We start from the raw sequence: 26790 nt of genomic DNA, 5'->3' as shown, positions 1-26790 counted from the left end.
AACGATTCCCATTGGGAAATGCTGGGCTCGCTAGCAAGTCAGCCTTCAGACTCTTTCACAAGAACATTAAGTTGTGTCCTTCATGGATTTAGATGGGAGAGACAGTGTTTCTGTTTAATCATCTGCTCGCCACAAAGGGAAGCCACACACTTCAGCAGGAAGAGTGCACATTAAATTACTTCTGCAGCTCCCTGAAGATTAAGGCCTGTAGCTTTGGGATTGCGTTACAAGTAAGTAATAATGAAAGAGAAATCGTGTCTTTTGCTCAAATAACGCATTAATCCTACCATATAGTGTGTATCGTGATTCACTCTCCGGGTAACGTTGACTTTTGGGGGTGATTTTTCTTCCTCATTCCACAGGATGGGAAGCACGCACAGAGAAAAGGAGAAGGGGAGGCATCACAGAAGACAGTGGCAGTTAAGATGCCCTGGAAAGCTCTCAGGTAAGAATTAGTATTCATCATGTCATCCAGAAAATCCTAGGTGGTTTTATTGAAAGGGTGTAGTCATTGCTCAAGGTTCAGCATGTACAAAAAAAACTCAGCACGTGCAGAAAATCTACATCCCTCATGAGCCCCAAATTCATGAGGCCTACTACCTGCGCAGGGCTGGTTGCAGTTTATGACTCCTTTTCACGACTTCAGAGCAGAGTTCACTAAGCAATTAGCAGGATAGCAAGACTCTCCCGGGAGGTATTTGAGAACAAGTTTTTCAAGCACTTTAGAAGCATTTATATATACCTAGCATGCCATTAATCATTCTTATCTGTTCATTAAGGCCGTCTCCCTTAGGACCTCTACCCTCCGTTCTTACTCAGCCTGGTTCTTGTTATCTATATAGCTGAAAAGAAGTCTATTTCCTTTATAACATATTTTTTAATTAAAAGACTTCATTAATTCACATGGGTGTGCTCCACCAATGAGTCAGCACTTTCAGAGTGCTATTAAATATACACAAAGGCCCTTCTCTGGTGGGTCTGTGTGGAAGACAAAACATGCAACCATAGCTTGATCTGGGGATACATTTTTGGCACTGGAGAGATTTTAGACCATTACTTAACAGCATGATATAAACCTCCTGTCCTTATCAACACACGTGGCTTCCTTCTGTCCCCTACCAAAAAGGGGGCAGGATTTTAATTTTCACTGCAATCTACTTGATAAAAACTAAAGGTGGAAAGGAAATTAGATACTCTAACATTGAAAAGCAATGAGTTTTAAATGGCATGTCAGCCGTGACGTGACTATACCTCTTCCCGGGACTCTCCCACACCCATGTTCAATCCTCTGCTGGTTCCTGGGTTCATCCACCCCAGCGCAGCAGGCAGGGAGGCTCCAAGCAGTGTGAGATGCAGCCAAAAGCATCCTGGTTTCATTTTGTTGAGTCTGTTGAGAAAATGACAAACACTCAGAACTAAGTGCTGCAAAGTGTAAACATGTCAAGGCATAGTTAGTTAGTGAGTACCTGTGCTCCAGAATCAGATAAATCCGAGTTTAAATTCTGGCACCAACCGTTCTGTTTTCCTGTGGAGAAGTTATAATACTTCGGAGCCTAAGTTTATTCACCTCTAAAATGGGGTCAGAATATGTACCCAATAGCGCTGCTGTGAGGACTGAAGGAGGCAGGGCTGGCACATAGTAAGAACTCTAGAAATGCTAACTGGTATGTAGAAACCCACTTGAAATGCACCTGCCACTACATCTGCAAGAACAAATGAGGGTGAGAAGGCTGAGGCACCTCTGTTAGGTTACCCTATGTCCACGCTTCTGTTTCCTAAGAAAGTATTTGCAGCTGGGCACACTAGTGCTCAATAAATGCTGATGAGGAATCATGTTAAATCTGTAGCACCCCTGTTCGTAGCTGATGCCTCAGTTAACAAGATAGTGAACTTCAAAACAGCATTAAAGGGTCTACTATTTTTATTTTTGTTTCAAGACCAGTCCTTGTAGTAGAATCCCAGCATCCAATGGATAATAGGATTTCAGTAGCATTTAAGATATTTCCTGAGACTCACTTGATAGATTGTCTAAGAAATGGACAATGGAAAGTAATCAAAGAATCCCATGGATGAAAAAAAAACTAAGGATCAGCTATAATAAAAATTCAACTCCCTAACATATGCTGGGCATTGTGTTAAGAGGACAAAGACACAGACTGGTGCATTTGTCCAATTAGCTGTACTTTTTAAGGCTTCCACTGTGAACATATTCCAACCTTAATTTCAGTATCTCTAAGAAACATATCCAGATAGAACTCATCATGCAGTATTTAGAACTCTTACTCAAGGAAACTTGAAGAGTTATTCATTTCTGTGAGCACCATACAATTTAGTGCTTAACTGCATGTGGTCCACACTGCATCCTGCTCATGGCTGGGGAGATGAAAACACACAGAGCTCCTTGGAGGCCAGCACCCCCATCACTTGGCTTAGGACTGGTCATGAGCAGGTGTCCGAGTCAGAGATGATTAGCTGCTTGAGAGACCTTACAGCCTGTTTGCGGGGTCCACCCGTGCTCACCCCCAGAGCCAACAGCTTTGAAGGATCCCTGCTGCACACAAGGGGAGGTATCAAATGATCACTAGCGCTGATGCCAGGGCTGCCAAACAAATACACTCCTGCCACATTCCAGGTTTCCTCTGGCTGCCTTCCATACCCAGTAAAGCTGCTGCCCCAGATTTGCTTCATGTCCCCAACTTGAGGCAGAAATGCCCCCAGGAAAGAGAAGTCAAACTAAACATTGTAGGCATATAACACTGGCCTGTGAAAGGCAAGGTTATAAGTTATGACTATCTTTTAAGAGACGACATCCCTTTTTTTTTTTTTTTTTAAAGAGTCCACAGGCTCCTACTCCTACCTCTGTTGCTTCGGCCGTTCATCTTTGACATCTGGAGGGAAAGCTAGAATTACTGGGGAAACAGTCTGAGTGGCCAGTAAATACAATCTGAAGGTCATGGTCTCAGCACAGTCAGCACCAGCTCCTCCCTCTGAAGAAGGCAGAGTGGAGCAGAACGCTGCAGCTTCCGCAGCTACCTGGGAGAGGGCTGCAGCACTACCAGCAGCCACCCAGCGCTACGCTCCCTGTCCGGGGCTCCAGCTAGGGTGTGTGTTCTTACAGGGATGAGGAGAGAAAAATCACAGTTGGGACTAAAAGAGAATAAAAATGACTTCCCTGACTGCAACCAGTTTTTCTAAAAATAAATAGGGCAACTCCTTACTCCCCATAAATTATTCTCTTCTGAACACAGAGCCATCCATGTTCCAGAGACTGCAGAAAGCAGTTGCAGGATTTTCGGAATTTTTTTTAAACCAGCAAGAGTAACTCAAGCTAGAACTAGCAAGACACTGCTTCCTACTCTACTTTTATTAATTCTTCCCTACTTACCCACCATCAGTGCTCATGGAGTGAGCATATATATAAAAGGTCTTCTTCTCTCCCTTTTCATGCCTTCAAGCCCAAATAAACTAAAAACAGCAAGATAATCAAAACTTACTCTAGATAATGTACAGATGTCAATCCCTGGAGTTATGAAATATTTGAGCCACAATATCTAGTATTTAGTTTTCAGTTGGCCTAGTAATCCGAGACCAATTATTTTGGATGTTTTATTATTAATGGATAATATCAGAATAAATTCTGTTCATTTCAATTGTTTTGGAAAGCGCCAAATCACTTCATTTAAGAGGGTGTGCCCAGACCTCTGGCATTAAACCAGCTGTTCTGAGATGTGTTTCAGGAAGCTGAACTGCAGCCCTACTGCACCTGGAGTCATCTCTGGTTTTGTCTGGTTTGTGTTGAGATTCCCGTAGGATTTCATTGGATGACAGGGAAACACACAAGCCAGGCCAACTACTGAAATATTCCTAGGCAGCCTCTCTGTAAAGTTTATTTCAGCTTGGCCACCACTAGATCAAACTTCATTTGCACGGCAGATGAGTCTGAGATGTCATTTTATACTCATGGTGACTGACAATTCAGTCCGTCTACAGCAACAACACTCTTAAAATTTACAACCCAAGTTTTATGACAGTTCGGTTCATAAAAAAAGAATACTGCGTCTAAATCAATTTTGATGATCTGTCTAATAACCAAATAGAGATTCTCTATTTGATTAACACATATAGCAATTACTATGTGTCAGGCACTGTTCTAAATGCTTCATAGGTATTAACTCATAATCCTCATTTCTACTCTATGAGGAGGGCAATGATTATCCTCTAGTCAAATGACAGAGGAAATGGGTCACAGAGAGGGTTAAATACCTTGCCAAGGCTGCATGGCAAATAAATGGCAGAGCTGGGACTCCAAGACAGCCAGGTGGACTTGGTGTCTATACTCTTAAACCCCATCCCCTGCTGCCTCTTGATACTTAGAAATATTTTATTTGGATGAATGGTTGGTTTTAGATGGGGAGACATCTATGTACAGCAAGATTAGAGGCCATGAGCCCCAAGTCTCTCCTCTCACAGATGCCAAGAGCTGTGTTCCTCCAGCTTTCATGGCCCCGAGCAAGGCCAGAGGGGGAAGCCAAGCTGCCTCCCTCCTACACTTCACCCAGGATGGGGCCACTCAGCACGCTCTCCTCGGCCTTCCTTGGTGCTGTCTTCATTGGCCAAGAATGTGGTTGAAATAAAGAAACCATGAGGAGATACAAAGGATACCAGGCATCAAGAGTACCCTTTAGCTCATGGGCAACACCAACCAGCCTGGTAGACAGTCACTTTGGGCAAAGAGGACCTGTTGGAAGATTACTCATCAAATTCAAATAGCCCTACTGGCCCTCAGATGGAAGAAAATACAAGAATCTCCCTGTCAAAGAAACGGGAAGGTACCACTAATAAGGTCACAAACCCTCTTTTTCAACCTAGAGCTCCTTTTGAAATCAATTTAGGTTTATAAGCTTCATTCAATCCATGCTAGAGTCCCAAGATTGGTTATAAATCTACCTGAGATTGTTCTCATAAAAGACCTGGAACTACCTTTCCTTTCAAACAACTTGTAAGACACAATCACTTGATATTTAAGACATCTCGTTTCCAAGAGAAGTACTTCACTGCTTCCTCTGAGGTTTCCCAGCTGAGCCTCATGTTTCCCCATGCTCAGGAGAATCAGGTGCCAGACTGGCCACTGCGCAGACAGGACACCAAAGGCCTAGAAGGTGGAGGAATTCACCCAATGTATGAAGCCAACTCAGTAGCCAAACCTAGACTAAAACTCAAGCATCCTGACCCCTAGGCAACTGTTTTGTTTCTAACATAATCACAAACTTACAGACGGAATATGTATGCATTCTCTGTTTAGACAGACTGATTTTGCTTTTTTTAGTTCAAGATGGGCCCCATTAGATCATCTACCCCTTGCTGTGAAAACCACAGGATTTTCTGGTGTTATAATATAAGCTGATATCATGCTATTATTTATTTGTACTTAAAATTATAGAGGTACGACAAATCTGTAGAATGTAACATTCCAAATACTGACTTGTTTTTTGAAGGAAGTTGAAAAACTGTGACCTAAGAATGCAGATGACCAGGGAGAAATTGGTATGAATATGTAACCTCCAAATCTACCCCACCAGAGAACATACAGCAGCATGTAAGCTGTCTTTACTGAACAGTGTCAGAAGGCAAAGAGAAGCACAGGCATGAGTACAAACTTCTCTTTCCTCCTCCAGGAATCAGCCCTGTTTGGGAAGAATGGGAATTCTGACCCTTGGAGCTTTTGGGAAAGCTATTCACTGGTTCGTTCTCTCTCATCCTCTCTCAGAATAGGGTGACATTACCAGACCAGACACTATGGAATAGTCACATGGAAATGGCTTCTCTTTGTAACAGACAGGACCAGAAATTAGGAAGATGATTTGGCAGAACTAAGCAACACCACCCATCCTTGAAGAGAATGGTAAAGTCTGTGATTTTGAGGCACCTGAATTTCTAACCTAATTGAAAAGTGTATGCTCTAGCCAAGTACTTTTAGGTGCATTGCATCTTACACATGTGATGTTGGCAATCAACAAATAGGAACCAACTGGGGACCACCAAAATCCTACAGTTCTCTTCTGTATGCCTGCCCAATGTTCAAAGAGAAAAAAAAGGCATATCAACTCCAACCTAAAACCAGGAAGCTGTATGCTAATTTCTTTTGCAAGGTTTAGGACCCCAGTTTTGATTTGTGAGTGTTTTAGGAAAAAAGGAAAGGGTTCAAACTTCCTAAAATAATCTCTAAAATACCAATCCAGGGAAATTAGGCATGGAAACATATGAAGCCAACCCTGAAGCAATCCATAATGAAGTTATATTGCATTTCCTATTAATTATCTACTCGGTATCTTTGGTTAATTGTTCCAACATTTGATAAATTTGATATCTAAATTAGTCTATGTGCAATGTGTAAATCTATGACATTCCTATTTACTATGAAGTTAACGCACAGCACCCTCACCCTTCCAACATTCAGATTATGCCTCCTAGGTACCATGTTCGCTCCACTGTAGTTCTATTTTACTTGAAGTTGCATGCCTTGTGTTATGCACCAAGATAGAAAATGTAAGGAAAGATGTGCTATTGAAATAACTGCCTAATTTGATTAATTAGTAAGCACAGAGCAACACAAGAAAGTTGAGTTTGCAAAGAAATACCAAAAAAGGCAAAGTGGCAATTAAGGAGATTTTTAGGAAATCCTGACTAGTCAATGACAATTTCTGAAATGTAATGTTGTCAAACAAAAGCTCACATCATGAAGATCACTAAAAAAAAAAAAAAAAAAAAAAAAAGGCTGCAGCCCTTAGAAGAAGAATCCTGAGTGACTGGCAGGTCAAGGTAGAAAAATCCAACCTACCACTCCAGGACACAGCCAAAGTGATAAAAGTTCTCACCATACCCAGAACAAGCTGGCCCCTCTCTGGAACAAAAAGCCTTCCTGGAACTGACAACAATTGAGGGTGGACAAAAAATTTGAAGAGAGAAAAATCCATTGGAACAACTTTTAGTAAGCAATTTTAATTCATTACATCAAAGACTATTTTCTTGCACAACCTTTGGCTCTGTCTGAAGTCTTTGGAGAGACGGGCTGTCTTTTTCCCTAGCATGGGAAGAAAGTGAACATTCATCTCAGTGCGTTTAAACAGAAATAAACTAGTAATGCTGCAGTGTCTTCTCACAAAACTGAGATGGAAAGCAGACATGCGCTCTGTGGAGCATCGGCTCAGGTCTTCCATTAGAGTTACTGCCTGCAGGCTGCTGAGCCTCTGGGTTCAGAGAAGCCGTATTCCTCACTCCCTTGACCATTTGCTTCCCAGGTGAGCCCTCCACCTGACCACTGCCCAGACCCAGAGCCTGTCTGGGCCATTCCAGGATTAAAAGGACACTGTTAAAAGTCATCTCTGGCTTTCCCCTAACCTGATGATAGGAAAATAACTCGGGACTTTTCAGAAAAGTCCGAATTTCTTCCCGATCCCTTTTCTCCCCTCTCGGATTGTGTGATAATCAAAATGTGCACCAAAAATGGGCTTAAGTTACCGCGCCCCTTCTACTGAAATTCTGTTTCTGTTTGGCTCAGAGAATGTGGACGGATGTTTGCGTCTCAGGAGCCCATCTAGTACCATTCCTGGTGCACAGGCTTGCAACAAATTCACCAAGGGAACAGACCAAAGCTACCGGCTCCACTCGCCAGAAACCTCGGCGGAAGCGACACCTAGAGGGGAGCGGAGGAGAGGCTGCGGAAGCGCTATTCATCAATGTCGGCGACAGTTATCAGGAGAGAGGTCGTCTGGACAGCGCATGTGGGACCAACTCTCTGGGCTAGACGCAAACCTAGAAGGCCCAACTCTGCAGGTCCCCAGGAACGTACATAGACGGACACGCTGCACGGGATGCTCGCCACGTTCTGGGCCTGGTGAGAAACCCTACTGCTCCAGCAGGTTTCTGTTCCTGCAAGAGGGGCGGGCGCCGAAGTCCTCAGGTGGCAGGCCTCAAGCGAACGCGCTCGGGGCAATGCTTTGTCAGTCGAAGGGAGACCCGAAGGCTCGCGCCAAGCTCTCCCCCAAACTCGAGGTCACACGCGCACCCAAAGCGGATAGCTCTGCCTGTTTCGCCTAGGTCCCCCCGAAACTTGGAATAGGTCTTTTGCTGGCGCCAAGAGGAGTGGAGATCACCCACATTACAAGCTGTTAGGACCAAGTCCCCTGCCTGAACATCCCCCCCCAAACAAATTGCTCACTAGTGATTTCCCAACAAATAACACCGGCCGCTTGCTTGGAACAACGACCGGCCCGACCGAGCAGAAGGAGCGCGGCGGGCTGCCGGAGCCTAGTGGGGTCCCGGGTCCTTCCCGCCTCCTCCGCGAAGCCCAAGCGCTCAGCCCCGGACACGGCGGCCCTCGGGGTTGCGAAGGCCACGCCGGGCGCCGCGGGCCCTTCGGGCTGCAGCGAGCAGACGCAAGTTTCCCCGCAAAGCTGGAGGAAAGAGGTAGTGAGGACGCCCGCCTCGCGTCCCAGCCCGGGGCCAAGGGCACGAGTCCGAGCCCAGGTGCAACCGCTCTCCCGTCTCGCCGAGGCCGCTCGGGGTCCAGAACACAAGAACGGCACCTGAAGGGTCTCGGAGCCCGGCGCCCGCTTCGGGCTCGGCTCAAGTGGTTCTGCGCGGTGCTCTGCGCGCAAGCCCGGTCACTCCGGTCCCCACTGCCGACCCAGGCCACACGCCTCGGCTCCCCAGCCTTTACCCCGGGGTAGCCCTGCCCAGCCCGGGTCGCGGGGTCCCGTGCCTGCCTCCCGGCAGGCGGGCAAACTTGGCTTACCAGGCGCGGCGGTGAGGACTAGCAAGCGCCCGGCCGGGCCCTGCGGGGAAACGCGGGGCCGCGAGCGCTAGTACCCCAGCGGGGCGCAGCGGGACCGGTTGGTGGCGGCGGGGGCGGCGGCTTGGCACCCTCCCCACGGCCGCTCCGAAGCTGCGCCCGCGTACCTGAGGCGGCCGGGGGCCGAGGGGAAGACCAGGTGGCCGCACTCGGAGGGCGAGAGGGAGCGCCCCGTGGTGGCAGCGGAGACCCGGTCCCGCGTCCTTCGGTCGGTCTCTCCGGCTGTCGACGGGTCCTGGGCGCGCTGGAGGCTGTCGGGGATCCAGCTCTCTAAGCCGCCGCGGCCCGCTGCTGTGGCACCACCGCCGCGGCTGCCCTATTTCTGCCGCCGGGACCGGAGCCCGTGACGTCACCCTCCGGGCCCCGCCTGCCCAATCGCCGCCACCTGTGCGCGCGGCCCGCCCGACCGCCGCTCAGACCCGCGCGGGGCCCGCGGCAGGTGCGCGGAGCAGCCGGGCGCGCACTCGGGGCTGGAGGACTCCCGGCGCTCCAGGGCGATCTCTGCAGCCGCAGGGGCACGGGGTGCGCTCCCGGCCCTGGCTCTGTGGAGCCCGGGAGCCGACGAGCTCTCCCACCCCCCAACACACTCCTCCTCTCCTCTGGCTCTTTTCCGGGCAGGGTTCCCCAAGTCTGTGCTCTCAATATGCGCTGCTGGTCTCAATCAGCAGCTGTAGCTTGTGGAGCTCAGGCGGGCCAGTACACCGCACCAAGAGAGCTGTCCCTGGATGCAAAGTCAAATGACGCTCCACCTCGCTGAGAGCCAACAACCTGCGAAAGAGCGAAGTTTTTATTTCTCTCTTCTGAATCTGCCTTCTCTCACTGCAGAATCTCACTAAATCCTGGGCATTACAGAGGCAGTCGCAGTTGACATTTGCCTAGCCTGGCCAAGCTGTGACCAGAGAGTCCCTTCTTCTCCCTTAGAACCAGGCATGAGGCCTGGACCTCATCCCCAAGCCTGGGGCTCCCAAAGCTTTCTGGATCCCTCTTCAACATCCACAACTTTTGGAGACCACAGCCCAGTGATCATTTTGTTTCCATTAATTGGCCTAAAGATCGGTCTTGGTGCCCAAATAAACTGGAAACAACTTTGTAACTACTAGGGGCCCCCAAATGGTCATACTGTAGCTCCAATCTGGCATCAGACTTAGGAGTAGACTCTAGCCAGTCTAGGCTGTGGTAACTGATGGGCAGGAGACTTTCTGGGGGAAAGCCTCCTACGCTGGCTGTGTGGGCACCAGGTGACTTCCTGGCTTAGGGGAACAGTGTCTTGTTCATGCCCCTGTGACCTTTCCTGGCCTGGAGGAGGGGCAGAGGGGCTCTTCTGAGGTTAAGGTTAGTTAAATATCAGGAGAAGGGGAAGAAAAATAGAAAGCTGACATGGAGGAAGCGGTGTTAGATTTGTTCTTTCCTTCAACAGATATTTACTGGGCCCTCCTGTCTACCAGGCACTGTACTAGGTGCTGGGAGACAGCAGTGGATGGGCCAGCGTGGTCCCTGCCCTCTCATAGGTTTTGTTCTGGGATGCAACCCACCCTCTACTACCACTCAGCTTGCAACCCAGAGCCAGTCATATTTCTGCTATTGGTATGTTTCCCCATCTGTAAAATGAGGACTTGGAGGAAGCCTGGGTGACTTCCAGGGCTCACTCTGCTGTGACTTCCTCCATGGATACCACGATTTGTGCTCAAAAGGATAAAGGCTACTCCATGCTCCGTGCCCCTGGCCTTGGAAGGCGTGATATTCTCTCAGAATTGACCATGAATCTTTGCCCAGGCCACCCATGACTGAACCTCCAAGGCTGGCTTGTGACCAGATTCTCTGTAGCTGGATCAGGAAAGGGATGGCACTGTCCATCTTGGGAAAAAGAAAATTAAGACTGAGCATAAAAGGAAGCAGGGACGTTTGGAAACATCCTGAGCCTCCCCCTGAAATTTAATTCTAAGTCAGTGGTCAAGATGGAGCCCCACAGCCTGGAGGCTGGGTTCACCTCCCTTCACAGACTTTGAGGTGTTTGGAAAAGCCAGTTTCTGTTCTCAGCTCTGAGCACAAAGTCCCTGAGTCAGCCTAGTGGCCCTATTACATAACCAAGGCAGGCCTTGGGGTGTGTGTTTTTAATAACTTCAGGGTCATACGTAAGTCAGGATCTGTAAATCCACCAAGATCAGAAATAGCTCTGTTTAATGCAGGGACTGGATTTCCACAAACTTCCTCTGCTCCCCAAAGAAGGGGGGAATGTAGCTGCTGCAAATCAGATGCACGGAATATCCCTTAGAGATAATGCTAACAACTGAAGTGAGCTATTGTGACTACTGTGCATAAAATAAGACTGGAATTAAAAGTCATCTTGGGGGCTTCCCTGGTGGCGCAGTGGTTAGGAATCCGCCTACCAATGCAGGGGACACGAGTTCGAGTCCTGGTCCAGGAAGATCCCACATGCCGTGGAGCAACTAAGCCTGTGTGCCACAACTTCTGAGCCCGCGCTCTAGAGCCCGCGAGCCACAACTACTGAAGCCCACGTGCCTACAGCCCGTGCTCCACAACAAGAGAAGCCACCGCAATAAGCCCACGAACTGCAACAGAGTAGCCCCCGCTCACTGCAAGTAGAGAAAGCCCGAGCACAGCAACCCAGTGCAGCCAAAAATAAATTAAACAAACAAATAAATAAATTTTTTTAAGTCACCTTTGAAAAAAAAGGTGACGTGTGAATGACAAAATAAAACAAGCCTTCAGGGAAGCAGCATCGGATGCCAGCAGACCTTGACACCTCTTTGAATTGCTCTGTGCTTTCACTTCTCAGGGCAATTCTTGGTTTAATAACAGTCCCCAACTTGGAAAATAGGCTAGATTTTACACAGAGAATTTCAGAATTTGCCTGAAACCCTGTTTCAGAACTTGCAAGCATCCTGATGATTCTCAGTAGCCAACTGTGATGCTTAAATTTTGAAATCATACAATTTAGTAAATATGAAAGGAGGACGTTAAAAGGCAACATAAATTTAGACTACTGCCCAAGGCAGACTCAGAGACACACAAAAGAAACTTACCAGTGTATTTTTACAAGATCAAGAAGTTTAAAAATCCCCAATATATGTTAGGGATTTTACTTTACCAGTTTTAAAACATTTTTCTATTTCTAATCTCACCAAAAACACAACCACATGACGAAAAACAGCTGCCACTTAATGTGTCTCCTACAGGTCATTTCAGATTGCAGCTGCACATCAGGATACCCAGAGATGACACATAGTTGTGGGGGTCAGAAGGAAGCAAGACACCTCCTCCAGATTCTACCAAAAGTTACCCTGTCACTAGCAATGGGTCAGGTCTGCCCTGGGCTGATCCAACAGTCCCAGAAATACCCATTAGAAGCCAGTCCGGGAGGTCACATGAGAAGGTGGGAATAGGCAGGGAACTGTCTTCCTTGTCTTCCATGATTTAACATTCTGCTGCCTGTCCAAAAATGTCTTAGCAAATCTTCAAACCAAACTATGCAGTTGATTGAAGAAGCAGTCTGGATCTTAGGAGAGCCCTGGACAGAAAGGCAAAAGGACTGGGTCCCTAGCCTGCCTCAGCCCCCCTCTGGCTTTGTGAGTCTGGAAGAGTCCCACCTTTTCTGGTTTGTTTCCTCATCTCTCAAGAAGGGGCTGGGAGAGGAGTGGGAAGTGGTCATACTCAATGAACTTCTGAGGCCATTTTCAGTTCTGCAAGTCGATGCCTATATTTTGCTAGAAGTTATAGCTACTCTGATCTAGAGCTATGATGTTAAAGGGTTCCCTTAAGTCTAATCTTAATGCTGATTTCTTAAGTGATGATTCATGATCATCTAGAAATTAAGGCAATGGAGGCAACAAATTCAAAAACCTAGACCTAAAATCACACTCAGAAATAATTATTTAAAACTCTGATTTAGGGAGAAAAGGGGCCAGCATGGAGATAAGGTATTCATTCAAGAGATAACTGATTTGGGAAATTTTTCAAGGCAATGAAGAAGTGGTGTAGGGTCAGAATTTTAATTAAGAAGGTAGGATGAATGAGAAGATGCAGTGATGGAGAGGGAATCTGTGAATGGGAAACGTGGAGGGGGGTGAACAACAAAACCCTTCATCATAGTGCTGTTCCAGAGACAAAAGTCCCATGTAACTCCCAGGGCCTAGAGTGATGGCACAAGGGACCTAAGAAAGGCATTGAGAACCAGAGGGAATGAAACTCAGCGACTCTCAGAATTCCATGTGCACAGGGAGAATCTGGGATGAGAAGGCCAGGCCTCCAAGCCACAAAGCAGCACCCGTACTGGGAGTAGGAAGAGGCATGAAAGAGGCAGCACAGTAGGAGGAGAGCCAAGGGAGGGGCCGACCTCCTTTATTCACAAGGGATATTTCTGTCATGGCTCCGTTTTCCAACTCATTAGTAGAGAGTGGTAAATAGCATGACAATCTGAAAAAGAGATCTTTCAAAAAGATGAGCTCCTGCTTATGGAGGTTCCATCCTGGTGAATATCTGCTCCATTCAAATGAATATGCAGTATCATGGCAGGTCATCCTCAGTGTTACGAAGAGAACTACGCAAGATGAGGATGTAGCAGACGGTGCTGGACTTAGTTTATACACCACTCAAATCTGAGCAGCCACGCTGACCTCTCCGCCCCCATTCCCCACCAGGGCTTTGGCTACTTTCCTTGCTTTCTGACCACAGTGACCCTATCAACTCTTCCATGCTATGGCTTAGAGCCAGGTACCTCTGCTGTTATTGCCAGCAGCTCAGATCAAGAAGCCCTGCGTGTGGCAACAACCGACAAGAAGACACTGGCCTCCATGCCTATGCATTGGTCAGACTGGACCCCTGAGGCTCTGGCTTTTCCAGAGGCTGCCTGGGGGGGCTACTCACTACATCATAGAGGTTGGGGGGGTGGTTAATTCCTGCTTCAGGGGTGGACTGACCAGTAGGAGAAAGGGTACAGAAGGGAGCCAGCAGATCATTTCTCTCTTCCTTCCCTGGATAGTCCGTACAGAGAGGCAGAGCTCCCTATGCCCCGTCTCAAGACATCCCTGGGGACTAAGCCCTCAGCTACACTGATTACAAAGCTGGAGCCCTTTCAGTATCTGCTCTTTCTTCTTCCTTGCTCCTGCTTCCCTGGGACTGTATTCCTCCTCAATCACGTGTCAGCACATGAGCTTTTGCCTCAGGTTGTTTTCTAGACAGTCCAGCCTAAGAGAAAGAGTAAGTGGGAGTGAGCGTGGTGAGTGCTTTTAAGAGGGCAGATGACAAACTTCTGTCTGAGGAGGTGCTTAGAGCACAAACATGAATAAATGAGGGGGGAAGATATGAGATGATCTAGTGGGGAGAGCGTTCAGGCTGAAGGCCCAACAGGCATGAAAACTGTGATGTAGGAACTGGCTTGATGCGATTCAGGCCAACGTAGAGGGATCTGGGTGGAGTTGTTGAAGAAGGCAGAGAGCTAAGCAAGGGCCAGACCACATAGGCCCTGCAGGCTGTGATGAATAAGGACTTTAGATCTGATTTTAGGTGCAATGGGAGCCATGAGAGGGTTTTGAGCAGGAGAATGATCTGATCTACTATATGTCTTTTTTCTGGAGTATAGCTGCTTTACAATACTGTGTTAGTTTATACTGTACAACAAAGTGAGTCAGCTCTATGTATACATTTATCCCCTCTTTTTTGGATTTCCTTCTCATTTAGGTCACCAGAGAGCACTGAATAGAGTTCCCTGTACTATACAGTAGGTTCTCATTAGTTACCTATTTTATACATAGTATCGATAGTGTATTTATGTCGATCCCAATCTCCCAATTCATCCCATCCCCCCTTTCCCCCTTGGTATCCATACGTTTGCTCTCTACGTCTGTGCCTCTATTTCTGCTTTGTAAATAAGATCGTCTATACCAGTTTTTTCAGATTCTACATATATGCTTTAATATACGATATTTGTTTTTCTCTTTCTAACTTACTTCACTCTGTATGACAGTCTCTAGATCCACCCATGTCTCAAAGAATCTACAAACAATAAATGCTGGGGAGGGTGTGGAGAAAAGGGAACCCTCCTGCATTGTTGGTGGGAATGTAAATTGATACAGCCACAATGGAGAACAGTATGGAGGTTCCTTAAAAAACTAAACATAGAACTACCATATGACCCAGCAATCCCATTACTGGGCATATACCTAGAGAAAACCATATTCAAAAAGATACATGCACCCCAATGTTCATTGCAGCACTACCTACAATAGCCAGGACATGGAAACAACCTAAATGTCCATCAGCAGAGGAATGGATGAAGAAGATGTGGTACATATATACAATGGAATATTACTCAGTCATAAAAAGGAACGAAATTGGGTCATTTGTAGAGACATGGATCTACTATACGTTTTTAACAGGTCACTCTGGATGCTGTATATAGAGTAGATGGGTAGAGGGCATAGTGGCTGCTGGAAAGAGTAAAAGCAGGAAAAACAGCTATTCAACTGTTGAGAGGTGCAAGGTCATGCCAGCTCATTATCATCATCACTGCATCATACCAGCATCGCACATTCATTGATTGCTAACTATGCACTGGGCACTAGGCCTACCTGTTCCTATGTAGTGTTTTACCTAATCCTCACAAGTCCATTAGCTCCCCATTTTATAAGTTAAACTTAGAGAAGTTACACAACTAATCTCAGGCCATTTGTCTGGCAAATGGCAGAGCTAAGATGTGACTCGGAGTCTGCCCTCACAATCACGATGCAATTCTACATCGGTTACACAGAATGTCTATGTACGTGGCAGCTAATCCTGATCTCAGAGGTCATGTTCTACAAATCAGTGCCTGGAAAACCTTTTGTTCTGAACCTGTAGGTATATTTACTTAATTGTCCTGTGAACCCTTGTCATATCAAAACCAAACATGAAGTCTTTCTCTCTTCTTCTCTGCCTGTAGAATGTCAATTTCGTTCAGCATGGTCTAAGCCAGTCATGGAGCTCCCATTCTCCCTGCCGGGAACTGGCCAGGGGGTGAGCAGGGGCCCAGTGCTGGCCAAGGAGGGGTGAGAGAAAGTCAGCTGCGGAGATAAAAAGATGCACCAGAAGAGATGGTGCCTCTTTTCTCTCTTGATACCCTCATCAACTACAGGGTCCCCTAGACCCAAGGTCACCCTCTTGTGACCCTGAGAGCAGCTGAGTTGACCCATGAATGGTGGCAGAACAGGGAAAGGAACCTAGGACCTTCGTGAGGTGGTGAAATGAGCTGCCAAAATAACCAACTCTGAAGCTGCCCTACCTCGGGATTTCTATTTTCCTCACGACTTAAACCAGTTGAGTTGGGGTTTTCTGTTACTCAGGGTAGAAAACATAACAAATGAGAAAAAAGCTAAAAATGTAAATAAAATGCTGATTTGACTGGCTTTAGACACTCACCATGGGAGACAGGTGTCTATTGATATTGTCATAATCCCACTTAATTTGTCTAAGAACCCCAAGCTAGTGAAAGGCTGAAGTCTCTTGACCCCAATCCAGTGCTCAGACATATAGTAATTTTCAGTTATGGAGAACATGTTACTCACCAGGACTCTCATTTCCTAATTGTCCTAGATAAGTGCCAGTGGGCACTTAACAGCTGATTTGTACAGGATGCTTTAAAGCTGATAAATGCACGCACACCCACCACACAGCCCAGCCGTGTGTGACTTGCAAACGCCTTTCACTACAACCCTCTCCAAAGAATTTTAAACTGGTTTTGCCATTTTTCTGTGGTATGTGACAAAGATGTGATTTGAACTTTCAAACAAACTATTTAAGAGTATCATATTAAGTATGGTATACTACAGTTTGTTTTAATGCATTCATTAATAATATTCATAATATACAGTCATTACAGACAAATTTCCACTTTGTATCATTTGACAACAAATGCACGTTTAACTCTTTTTAACTTATACAAGAGAAAGCATAATTTTCTAAATTATGCTAAATAAATATACTAAAGAATGATATGTCAAATCTGATTTGGAAACTGTATGTATATACTAAAAACACTTTGGGATTTAACTCCCTGATACAGCACCAGTACAAGCAAAAGCTGTTTTCCAAGAATCTATGTCTGAAATTATGGAATTTTATGCTAAAAACACTACAGGTTTATTTTTATAATTTCTATGTTTTGTTTATAAATGACAAGAGGGGACAGATTTCAGACCACTGTTTGCAAACACTCTGCAAATAGCACATTGTGGCTGGGGACCCTTTATTCCCAATAAATAAAAAGCCAAATTAGATATAATTGTCACTCTATTTTCTCTTCTTAACACTGTTTTTGAAGTACCAAAGACATCTTGATGTTCTATATAATGATTTTTTTTTTATCAGATGAATGCCATTTACAGGATGGGAAAGGTAATTTTGAAGTAGGATTATAATCCAACCATTTTTGCTCTTAATTATCTTGTATTTCATCATCGGGTTCCTTATGTTTCTAGTCTTTAAATGTGATCTAATATGGGCACAAATCAAACCTATTTGACTAAGAAGAAAAACAATTTAAAATGCAGCAGTCTCAGGCTTCCCTGGTGGCGCAGTGGTTGGGAGTCCACCCGCCAATGCAGGGGACACGGGTTCGTGCCCCGGTCCGGGAAGATCCCACGTGCCACGGAGCGGCTAGGCCCATGAGCCATGGCCACTGAGCCTGTGCGTCTGGAGCCTGTGCTCCGCAATGGGAGAGGCCACAACAGTGAGAGACCCGCGTACCACACACAAAAATAATAATAATAAAAAAATGCAGCAGTCTCGACCATCCCAGGAGTCAGTGCTATTCAGCCAAGTGATGAACTGAGTGATGGAATCATGAGCGTCCCCATCTGACCTCCCCCTAACGGCTACATGTGCTCACTTGTTACACACTGTCAGGCTCACAGTCTTATAAATGGAAAAAATTAAATAATGTAGCACTTATTGGTTTTTTAACTAAACCTTTTATTTTTAAATAATTGGAGATTCACATACAGTTGTAAGAAATAATACACAGCAATCGTGTGTACCCTTAACCCAGTTTCCCCCAATGATAACATCTTGCAAAACTATCATACAATATCACAACCAGAATATTGATGTTGTTGCTGTCAAGATACAGAACCTTTCCATCACCATCCTTTTATAGCCACACCTCCCTCTCTTCCCTCTCCCCCTCCCTCTTCATCTCTAACCCCTGGAAACCATGAATTTGTCTTCATTTCTATAATTTTGTCACTTCAAGAATGTTACATAAAGAGAAGAATACAATAGGTAACCTTTGGAGTTGGCTTTTTTCACTCAGCATAATTACCTCAAGAGTCATTCAAATTGTTTTACATATCAATAATTGTTCCTCTGTATAGTAGTATTCCATGGTATGGAAGTACCACATTTGTTTAACCACCTGGGTTGTTTCCATTTTGGGCTATTATAAATAAAGTTGCTATTAACGTTTGCATGCAGGTTTTATATGAACATAAATTTTCAGTTTTCTGAGATAAATGCCCATGAGTGCAATTGCTGATTTGTCTGACAGTTGCATGTTAAGCTTTTTAAGAAATGACCAAACTGTGTTCCAGAGTAGCTATTGCATGTTCCAACAACACATGAATGATTCTGTTTCTCTGCCTGCATTTGCTGGTGTCACTATTTTTTATTTTAATCATTCTGATAGGTGTGTAATGATACCTCATTGTGGTTTTATTTTACATTTCCCTAGTGGCTAGTGATCTCTTCATGTGCTCACTTGTCATCTGTATATTCTCCTTGTTGAAATGTCTTTGGACCATTTTCTAATTGGATTACTTGAGGTTTTTTGTTTGTTTGTTTTTACTGTTGAATATTAAGAGTTCTTTATACATTCTAGATATTAGTCCTTTGTGGATATGTGGTTTACAAATATATCCTTCCAGTCTCTAGCTTGTCTTTTCATCCTCTTCGCAGAGACTTTTGCAGAGGAGACATTTTTAGTTTTGATGCAGTGAGGTTTATCACCTTTTCCTTTTTATAGATCTGCCTTTTGATGTCAAGTCTAAATCCAAGATGCCAAAGATTTTTCTATTTTTAAAATAAAAGTTTAATAGTTTTACATTTAAGTCTGTCACCATTTTGAGTTAATTTTCATTCAAGGTCTGAGACTTAGATTGAGATTATTTTTCTCCCCCTAAGAATATCAAATTGCCACAAATCATTTGCTGAAAAAGCTTTTTTCCTCCATTGACTTGCTTTGCACCATTGCCAAAAATCAGTTGGGCAAGAATTGCAAGGGTCCCTAAAAAGCCAAAACAATCTTGAAAAAGAAGATTGGAGGAAAAACAAAGTTGGAGGATTCATACTTCCCAATATCAAAACTTACTACAAAACTACGGTAATCAAAATGGTATGGTACTGCCAAAAAGATAGACATCTGGACCAATAGTGTAGAACTGAGAGTCCAGAAATATATATCTATGGCCAGTTGATTTAAATCAAGGGAACCAAGACTACTCAGTGAGGTAAAGAACAGTCTCTTCAACAAGTGGCAATGGGACAACTGGATATCCACATGTAAAAGAATGAATTTGGACCCCTATCTAACATCATATATAAAAATTAACTCAAAATTGATCAATGACCTAAATATACAAGCTAAAACCACAAACTTTAAGAAGAAAACATAGGGATAGATTTTCATGACCTTGGATTTGGCAATGGATTCTTAGATATGACACCAAAAGCATGAACAACAAAAGAAAAAAAGAGAAATTGGATTTTATCAAAATTAAAAACTTCTGTGCATCAAAGAACATTATCAAGAAAGTGAAAAGACAACCAGTAGAATGGGAAAAATATTTTTAAATCATATATCTGATAAGGGAATAATATTAAAAAAATACAAATAACCCTTACAACTCAACAACAGAAAGACAAACAACTCAATTAAAAATGTGCTAAGAACTTGAATAGACATTTCTCTAGAGAAGATATATAAATAGCCAAAAAGCACATGAAAAAATGCTCAACATTCTTAGCCATTAAGGAAATGCAATTCAAAATCAAAATTAGATACTATATAATAACTTTTTTAAGTAAAATAACAAGTATTGGCAAGGACATGGATAACTGGAAACCTTGTACATTGCTGGCAGAAATGTAAAGTGGTTCAACTGCTATGGAAAACAGTGTGTTGGTTCCTCAAAAAGTTAAACATAGAATGACTATATGACCTAGCAATTCTGCTCCTACATATATACCCAAAGAATTGAAAACAGGCTCTCAAACAAAGGCTTGTACATGAATATTCATAGCAACACTACTTACAATAGCCAAAACTTAGAAACAACACAAATGTCTAGCAACAGATAAATGGACAAATTGTGGTAAGTGCATATGATGGAATATTATTCAGCCATAAGAAGGAATGAAGTACTGATACATGCTACAATATGAATGAATCTCAAAAACAATGTATTAAGTGAAAGAAGCTAGACACAAAATGTCACATATTGTTTGATTCCATTTACACGAAATATCCAGAATAAGTAAATTCTGGATAGAATAGAAAGCAAATTGGTGGTTGAAGGGAAGAATGAGAAGTAACTACTTAATGGGTATGGAGTTTTATTTTGGAATGATGAAAGAGTTTTGGAACTAGATAGAGGTGGTTGTTGCCAAATATTATAAATGTACTAAATGCCACTGTTTGGTTTCATTTTAAAATGGCTAATTTTATGTTATATGAATTTCATCTCAATAAAAATTAAAAAATCAGGCATATTTTGCGGTTCTATTTCTGAGTTCTCTATTGTGTACCATTGACAGATGTGTCTATTCCTCCACTAACATTGCACAGTCTTGATAACTGTAAATATAATAAGTCTTGAAATTGGGTAGAGTGTTTCCTCTATTTTAATCCTTAATTGTATGTTTGTCTTTTATTTGCTTTTCTTGCCTGGTTACATTGGCTAAAAGTTCCAGAACTATATTGAATAAGAGCAGTGAGAGCAGACATCCTTGTCTTCTTCCTGATCTTAGGGAGAAAGTGTTCACTCTTGCAGAATTATGTATAAGGCCAGTTGTAGAATTTTTGTGGATGTTCTTTGTCAAGTAGAGGAAGTTCCTCTGCATTCTGGTTTTTCTGAGATTTTTTATAATGAATGGAGTTTTGTCAAATGCTTTTCTGCATCAATTGATATGATCATATGATTTTTCTTTAGCCTGTTAATATGGTGGATTACACTGATTTTTCAATATTGAACTAGCTTTGCATCCCTATAATAAACCCCTCTTAGTCATGGTGTATAATTATTTCTATATCTTTCTGAATACTCTATTAATATTTTCCTGAGGATTTTTGTGTCTATATTCATGAGGGATGTGGGTCTTTAGTTTTCTTTTTTGTAGTGTTTTTATATGGTTTTGGTATCAGAGCAATACTAAATTTATCAAATTAATTGGGACATATTACCTCCTCTTCAATTTTCTGGAAAAAAATTGTGTATATTTAGTGTTCAGTCTTTAAATATTTGGTAAAATTCTCCAGCAAAACAATCTGGGCCTGGAGACTTCCTGTTGGGGAAATTTTTGAATATTAAATCAAGTTCCTGAATGATTTAGAACAACTCAAATTATTTATTTAATTTTTGACGAGTTGTGGAAGTTTGTGTTTTTTGAAGAATTGATCCATTTCATCTAAGTTATTAAATATAGGCATGTAGAGTGGTTTGCAGTATTACGTTATTCTCCATTCGACATCTGCATGGTCTATAGTGATATTCCTTATTTCATTCCTGACATTGATGATTTGTGTCCTCTCCCTTTTTTCTTTTGTCAGTATTGATACAGGTTTGTCAATGTTATCAATCTGTTCATAGAAGCATCACTTTGTTTCATTGATTTTTCTCTGATGTTTTTTAAATATTTTTCTTTTCAGTGTCATCAATTTCTATTGTTGCCTTTATTATTCCCTTCCTTCTACTTGGTTTGGGTTTATTTAGTTCTTTTTTTCTAAGATCTTTAGATGTGAACTCAGATTATGTGAGAATTTTTCTTTTTTCTAATGTATGCATTTAGTGTTAAAAATTTTCTTCTCAGTACTACTTTCTGTTCCACAAATTTTGATATGCTGTATTTTAATTTTCATTCAGGTTAATATATTTTTATCTCCCTTAAGACTTCCTGTTTGATGCATGGATTATTTAGAAGTGTGCTGTTTTAAGCAGAAATAGAGACACAGATGTAGAGAACAGATGTATGGATACCAGCGGTGGAAGGGGAGGTAGGATGAATTGGGAGATTGGGATTGACATACATACACTACTACGTATAAAATAGATAACCAATGAGAATGTACTGTATATAGCACAGGGAACTCTACCCAATGCTCTGTAGTGACCTAAATGGGAAGGGAATCCAAAAAAGAGAGCATATATGTAAACGTACAGCTGATTCACTTTGCTGTACAGCAGAAACTAACACAGCATTGTAAAGAAACTATACTCCAATAAAAATAAATTTAAAAAAAGAAGTGTGTTGTTTGTTTCCAAGTGTTTAGAAATTTCCTGTTATCTTTCGGTTATGGATTTCTAGTTTGAGCCCATTGTGGTTAGAGAGCACATCCTGTATGATTTAAATTCTTTCAAATTTGTTGAGTTTTATTTTTTGGCCCAGGAAATGGTCTATCTTAGTATATGTTCTGTACATATTTGAAAACAATATGTATTCTGCTGTTGTTGGGTAGAGTTTCCTATAAAAGTTGATTAGATAATGTTGGTTTATGATGTTGAGTTTCCAATATCCTTGCTGATTTTCTGTTGTTTTATCAATCGTCGAGAGAGGGCTACTTAAGTCTCCAACTCAAATTGTGGATTTGTCTGTTTTTCCTATCAGTTTCTGCTTCACATATTTTGCAACTCTGTTGTTTAGTGCATACACATTTAGGATTGTTATGTCTTCTTCGTGGACTGACCCTTTTATCATTATATGATGTCTCTCTATGTCTCTAGTATTTTCTTTGCTCTGAAGTCTACATTATCTGCTATTAATATAGCCACTCTGGCTTTCTTTTGATTAATGTTTGCATTCTTTTACATTCAACTTTTCTATATCATTATATTTGAAGTGAGTTTCTTGTAAACAGCATATAGTAGGGTCATGTTTTTCACTCCACTCTGAAAATCTATTTTTAATTGGTGTATTTAGACCATTTACACTTAATTGACATGTTAATGATTAAGTTTGTCATTTTGTTTTTTGTTGTCTGTTTGTTCTTTCAGTTTTCCATTTCTGTTTTCTTTTTCCTGCCTTCCTGTGAGTTATTCACACATATTTTAGAATTCCATCTTGATTTATCTGTAGCATTTTTTAGTGTACCTATATAGATTTTTAGTGGCTGCTCTAAGTATTACATCATTTCTAGATAACATTATAGTCTACTGGCTTCATTATTTTACGAGTTCAAGTATAGGAGCCTTACCTTCCTTTACATCCCTTTGTCCTTCCATTTATATTGTCTTAAATCTTTTCTCCACACAAACTTAGAACCACATCAGAGAGTGTTACAATTTTTTCTTCAAACATCAAACATGACTTATAAATCTCAAAAGGAGAAGGAAAATCTGTTGTATTTTACCCATATTTTTGCTTACCACAGTCTTCCTTCCTGATGTTCCAAGATTCTTTTTTTATTTTCTTTCTTTTTAGAAAACTTCCTTTAGACATTGTTTTAGAGGAGTTTTTCTGCAGACAAAGTCTTTCAGTTTTCCTTTCCCTGATAATGTCTTGGTTATCCCTTCATTCCTTAAAGATATTTTCTCTGGTTATAAGACTTGGGGATGACAGGTTTTTTCCTTTGGTTCAAAAATGTTGTGCCACTTCCTTCTAACCTTCATAATCTCTGATGGAAAATTCTCTGTAATTCAAAGTGTTTTTGCCATCTAGATAAAGTGTCATTTCTCTCTTGCTACTTTCAAGATTTTTTATGTCTTTGGTTTTCAGGAGTTTAACTATGATATGTCTTGGTGTGGATTCATTTGGATTTATCCTAATTACAGTTGCTAACCTCCTTGAATCTGTAAATAAAGTCTTTTGCCCGATTTGACTTTCTACCATCATTTCCTAGAGCACTTTTTTAGCTTTGCCCTCATTCTCCTCTCCTTCTAGGACTCATAACACAAATGTTAGAGCTGTTGTCATAGTCCCATGGGTTCCTGATACTCTGCTAATTTCAGCCTATTTTTCGCTATGTTGTTCACAGTGGAAAATCTGTTGTTCTATTATGAAGTTTACTAATTATTTCTTCTGTCCCCTCCATTCAACTATTGAGCCCAGCCATTAAATTTAAGTTTATTTCAGTTACTGTATTTTTCACGTTTAAAATTTTCATTTGGTACTTTTTTATATCTTCTATTTCTTTGTTTTTTTTTGTTTTGTTTTTTGTTTTTTTTGTTTGTTTGTTTGTTTTTTTGGCTGCACCACACAGCTTGCAGTATCTTAGTTTCCCAACCAGGGATTGAACCCATGCCCTAGACAGTGAAAGCACAGAGTTCTAACCACTGGACCGCCAGGGAATTCCCATCTATTTCTTTGTTGAGACTTTCTATTTTTTCATTCGTTTCAAGTGTGTTCATAATTGTTAACTGAAGCATTGTTATGATGGTTGCTTTAAAACCTTATCAGATAATTCTAACATTTCATTTATCTCCATGTTAACACCTGTATTTTTTTTCATTGTTTGAGATCTTCCTGACTTTTTGTATGATGAATGATTTTTGAATGAATCCTGGACATTTTGGATATTATGTTTTAAGACTCTCGGTGTTATTTATTTGTTTTTCAGCCTTATTGAGGTATAATTGACAAACAAAATGAAATAGTATATTTTTAAAGTATACTATGTAATGATTTGACATATGTATACTCTGTGAAATGATTACCACAGTCAGGTTAATTAATACACCTGGATCTTTTTTTTTTTAACATCTTATTGGAGGATAATTGCTTTACAATGTTGTGTTAGTTTCTGCTGTATAATATAGTGAATCAGCTATACGTATACATATATCTCCATATCCCCTCCTTCTTGCACCTCCCTCCCACCCTCCCAATCCCACCCCTCTAGGTGGTCACAAAGCACCGAGATGATCTCCTTGTGCTATGCGGCTCCTTCCCACTAGCTATCTATTTTACGTTTGGTAGTATATATATGTCAATGCTACCCTCTCACTTCATCCCAGCTTACCCGTCCCCTTCCCTGTGTCCTCATGTCCATTCTCTATGTCTGTGTCTTTATTCCTGTCCTGCCCCTAGGTTCTTCAGAACATTTTTTTTAAGATTCCTTATATATGCGTTAGCATACGGTATTTGTTTTTCTTTTTCTGACTTACTTCACTCTGTATGACAGACTCGAGGTCCATCCACCTCACTACAAAAAACTCAATTTCCTTTCTTTTTATGGCTGAGTAATATTCCATTGTATATATGTGCCACATCTTCTTTATCCCTTCATCTGTTGATGGACACTTAGGTTGCTTCCGTGTCCTGGCTATTGTAAATAGAACACACCTGGATCTTACCGAATTCTGTTTTAGCTGGATTCCTCTGACATTGCTCCAGGTTCCCTGACACCTAAGGGGAGGGGGACTCCTTGTTACTGCTGGGCAGGGGTTGCAGTTCCATCTCCCTACTAGGCTTTCACTGTTACCTCTGTGGCAGAGGAGGATAGGAGTACCTCATTACTACTCCCTATATGGCCTCCACTGACACCATGGGGTGGGAGAAAGTGGAGGGAGAGCGGCCTTGTTACCAAGAGAGAGGCAGTGGTGAAAGTCCTGACTCCACAAGGCCTCCTCTGACACCACTTCAGCAAGAAAAAGGAGGGGTTCCTTGTTCCTGCTGCGCAGGGGTGGAAGTCTAGCTCCTTACTCAACCTTCTCTAACACCTTTGAGTCTTCTAATGTTTGTAATGTCTAGGCTTCTAGTTGTAGTTATTGGGAAGAATAGGGAAAAATCTGTCTGCTCCAGCTTTCTGAAAGTAGAAGTCCATTCGTTGATTTTTAAAAGTAGCAATATGAATCCTCTGGAACACCACAGTTGGGAGGTGCTGACACTAATGACATCAGCTGAGATTTGCGATATGTTAGATATGTTACTACTGAGAAAAGAACTGTACAGAGGGGTCCTTGTACCCTGTTCCTCTATCATTCTTTGGCCTTCTCCAGAAAGCATCCTCATATTCCACAGCAAGTGGCATGAAAACAAACTTCCCCAGGAAACGGAGAGCAATGCCTTGTTTACCCAGAGCTTAGTTTTATATACATAAACTTACATACATATGTAAAAACAAGAGACTCCAAACTTTGAGATCTCTGATTTATTGCATCACTGGTAGAGGGTAAAGGAATAAATAGTTCCTTTACTTGGCACTTTACTGATCTCTTGTCTATTTTATTCATTTTTTAAAAACATAGGAAGGAGTTCATAGACATCATACTGCCATCCCATCTGTTCTTTACATCTAAGTTGGAATGGAAAGCAGTCACCTGCTATGTTACATATAAAGGCAGTTAGGAAGTGAGGATTCATTGGTTTTAGGAGGCTTCAATAATGAGTCATGTGCTGGTGTACTCTGAGGATCAGCATTCCCCAGGGGAGTAAATGATGAAAGCACAACAGGACTCTTAGGATCAGAGGAGATAAGGTAGCCTCGAGAGAAGACTGTGTTTATGTGTTTGATAACAATGGTCTTGATGTGAAGTAAGCCAATTGCTCCGACAATTAAACAGGAAAAGACTGAAAGACATATTGCCATTGTTTGTATATGGGAAGGTGTGTGGACTAGAACACTATCACCTCCTTAAAACTCCCCTGGTTCGTCCTTCTTGAGTTCGCAGAAACAGTGAAAATACCTCCACTCCTTCCTCCCCCAGTAAAATCCAAGTGAGTCCGTCTTAAGTCAAATG

General features: G+C 42.4%; 1 protein-coding gene across 2 annotated transcripts in view; it reads right to left on the bottom strand.

The window, feature by feature from the left end:
- FSTL4 (follistatin like 4) overlaps positions 1-9155 on the bottom strand; it is a 440321-nt gene extending 431166 nt beyond the window's left edge. The window contains exons 1-2 of one of the 2 annotated variants that reach the window (XM_082835740.1): positions 8959-9155; positions 1252-1387 (exon numbers count right to left, since the gene is read on the bottom strand). In XM_082835740.1, the coding sequence (XP_082691866.1) occupies positions 1252-1377 (126 nt within the window). In that variant the 5' untranslated portion in view covers positions 1378-1387; positions 8959-9155. The remainder of the gene's footprint in view (positions 1-1251; positions 1388-8958) is intronic. The other variant, XM_082835739.1, reaches the window with a different exon arrangement.
- Between the last annotated feature and the right edge of the window lie 17635 nt (positions 9156-26790).

This window comes from Leucopleurus acutus (assembly GCF_964270905.1).
Source record: "Leucopleurus acutus genome assembly, chromosome: 3".
NCBI classification, from domain to species: Eukaryota; Metazoa; Chordata; class Mammalia; order Artiodactyla; family Delphinidae; genus Leucopleurus; species Leucopleurus acutus.
This window is presented reverse-complemented; position numbering and strand designations above follow the sequence as displayed.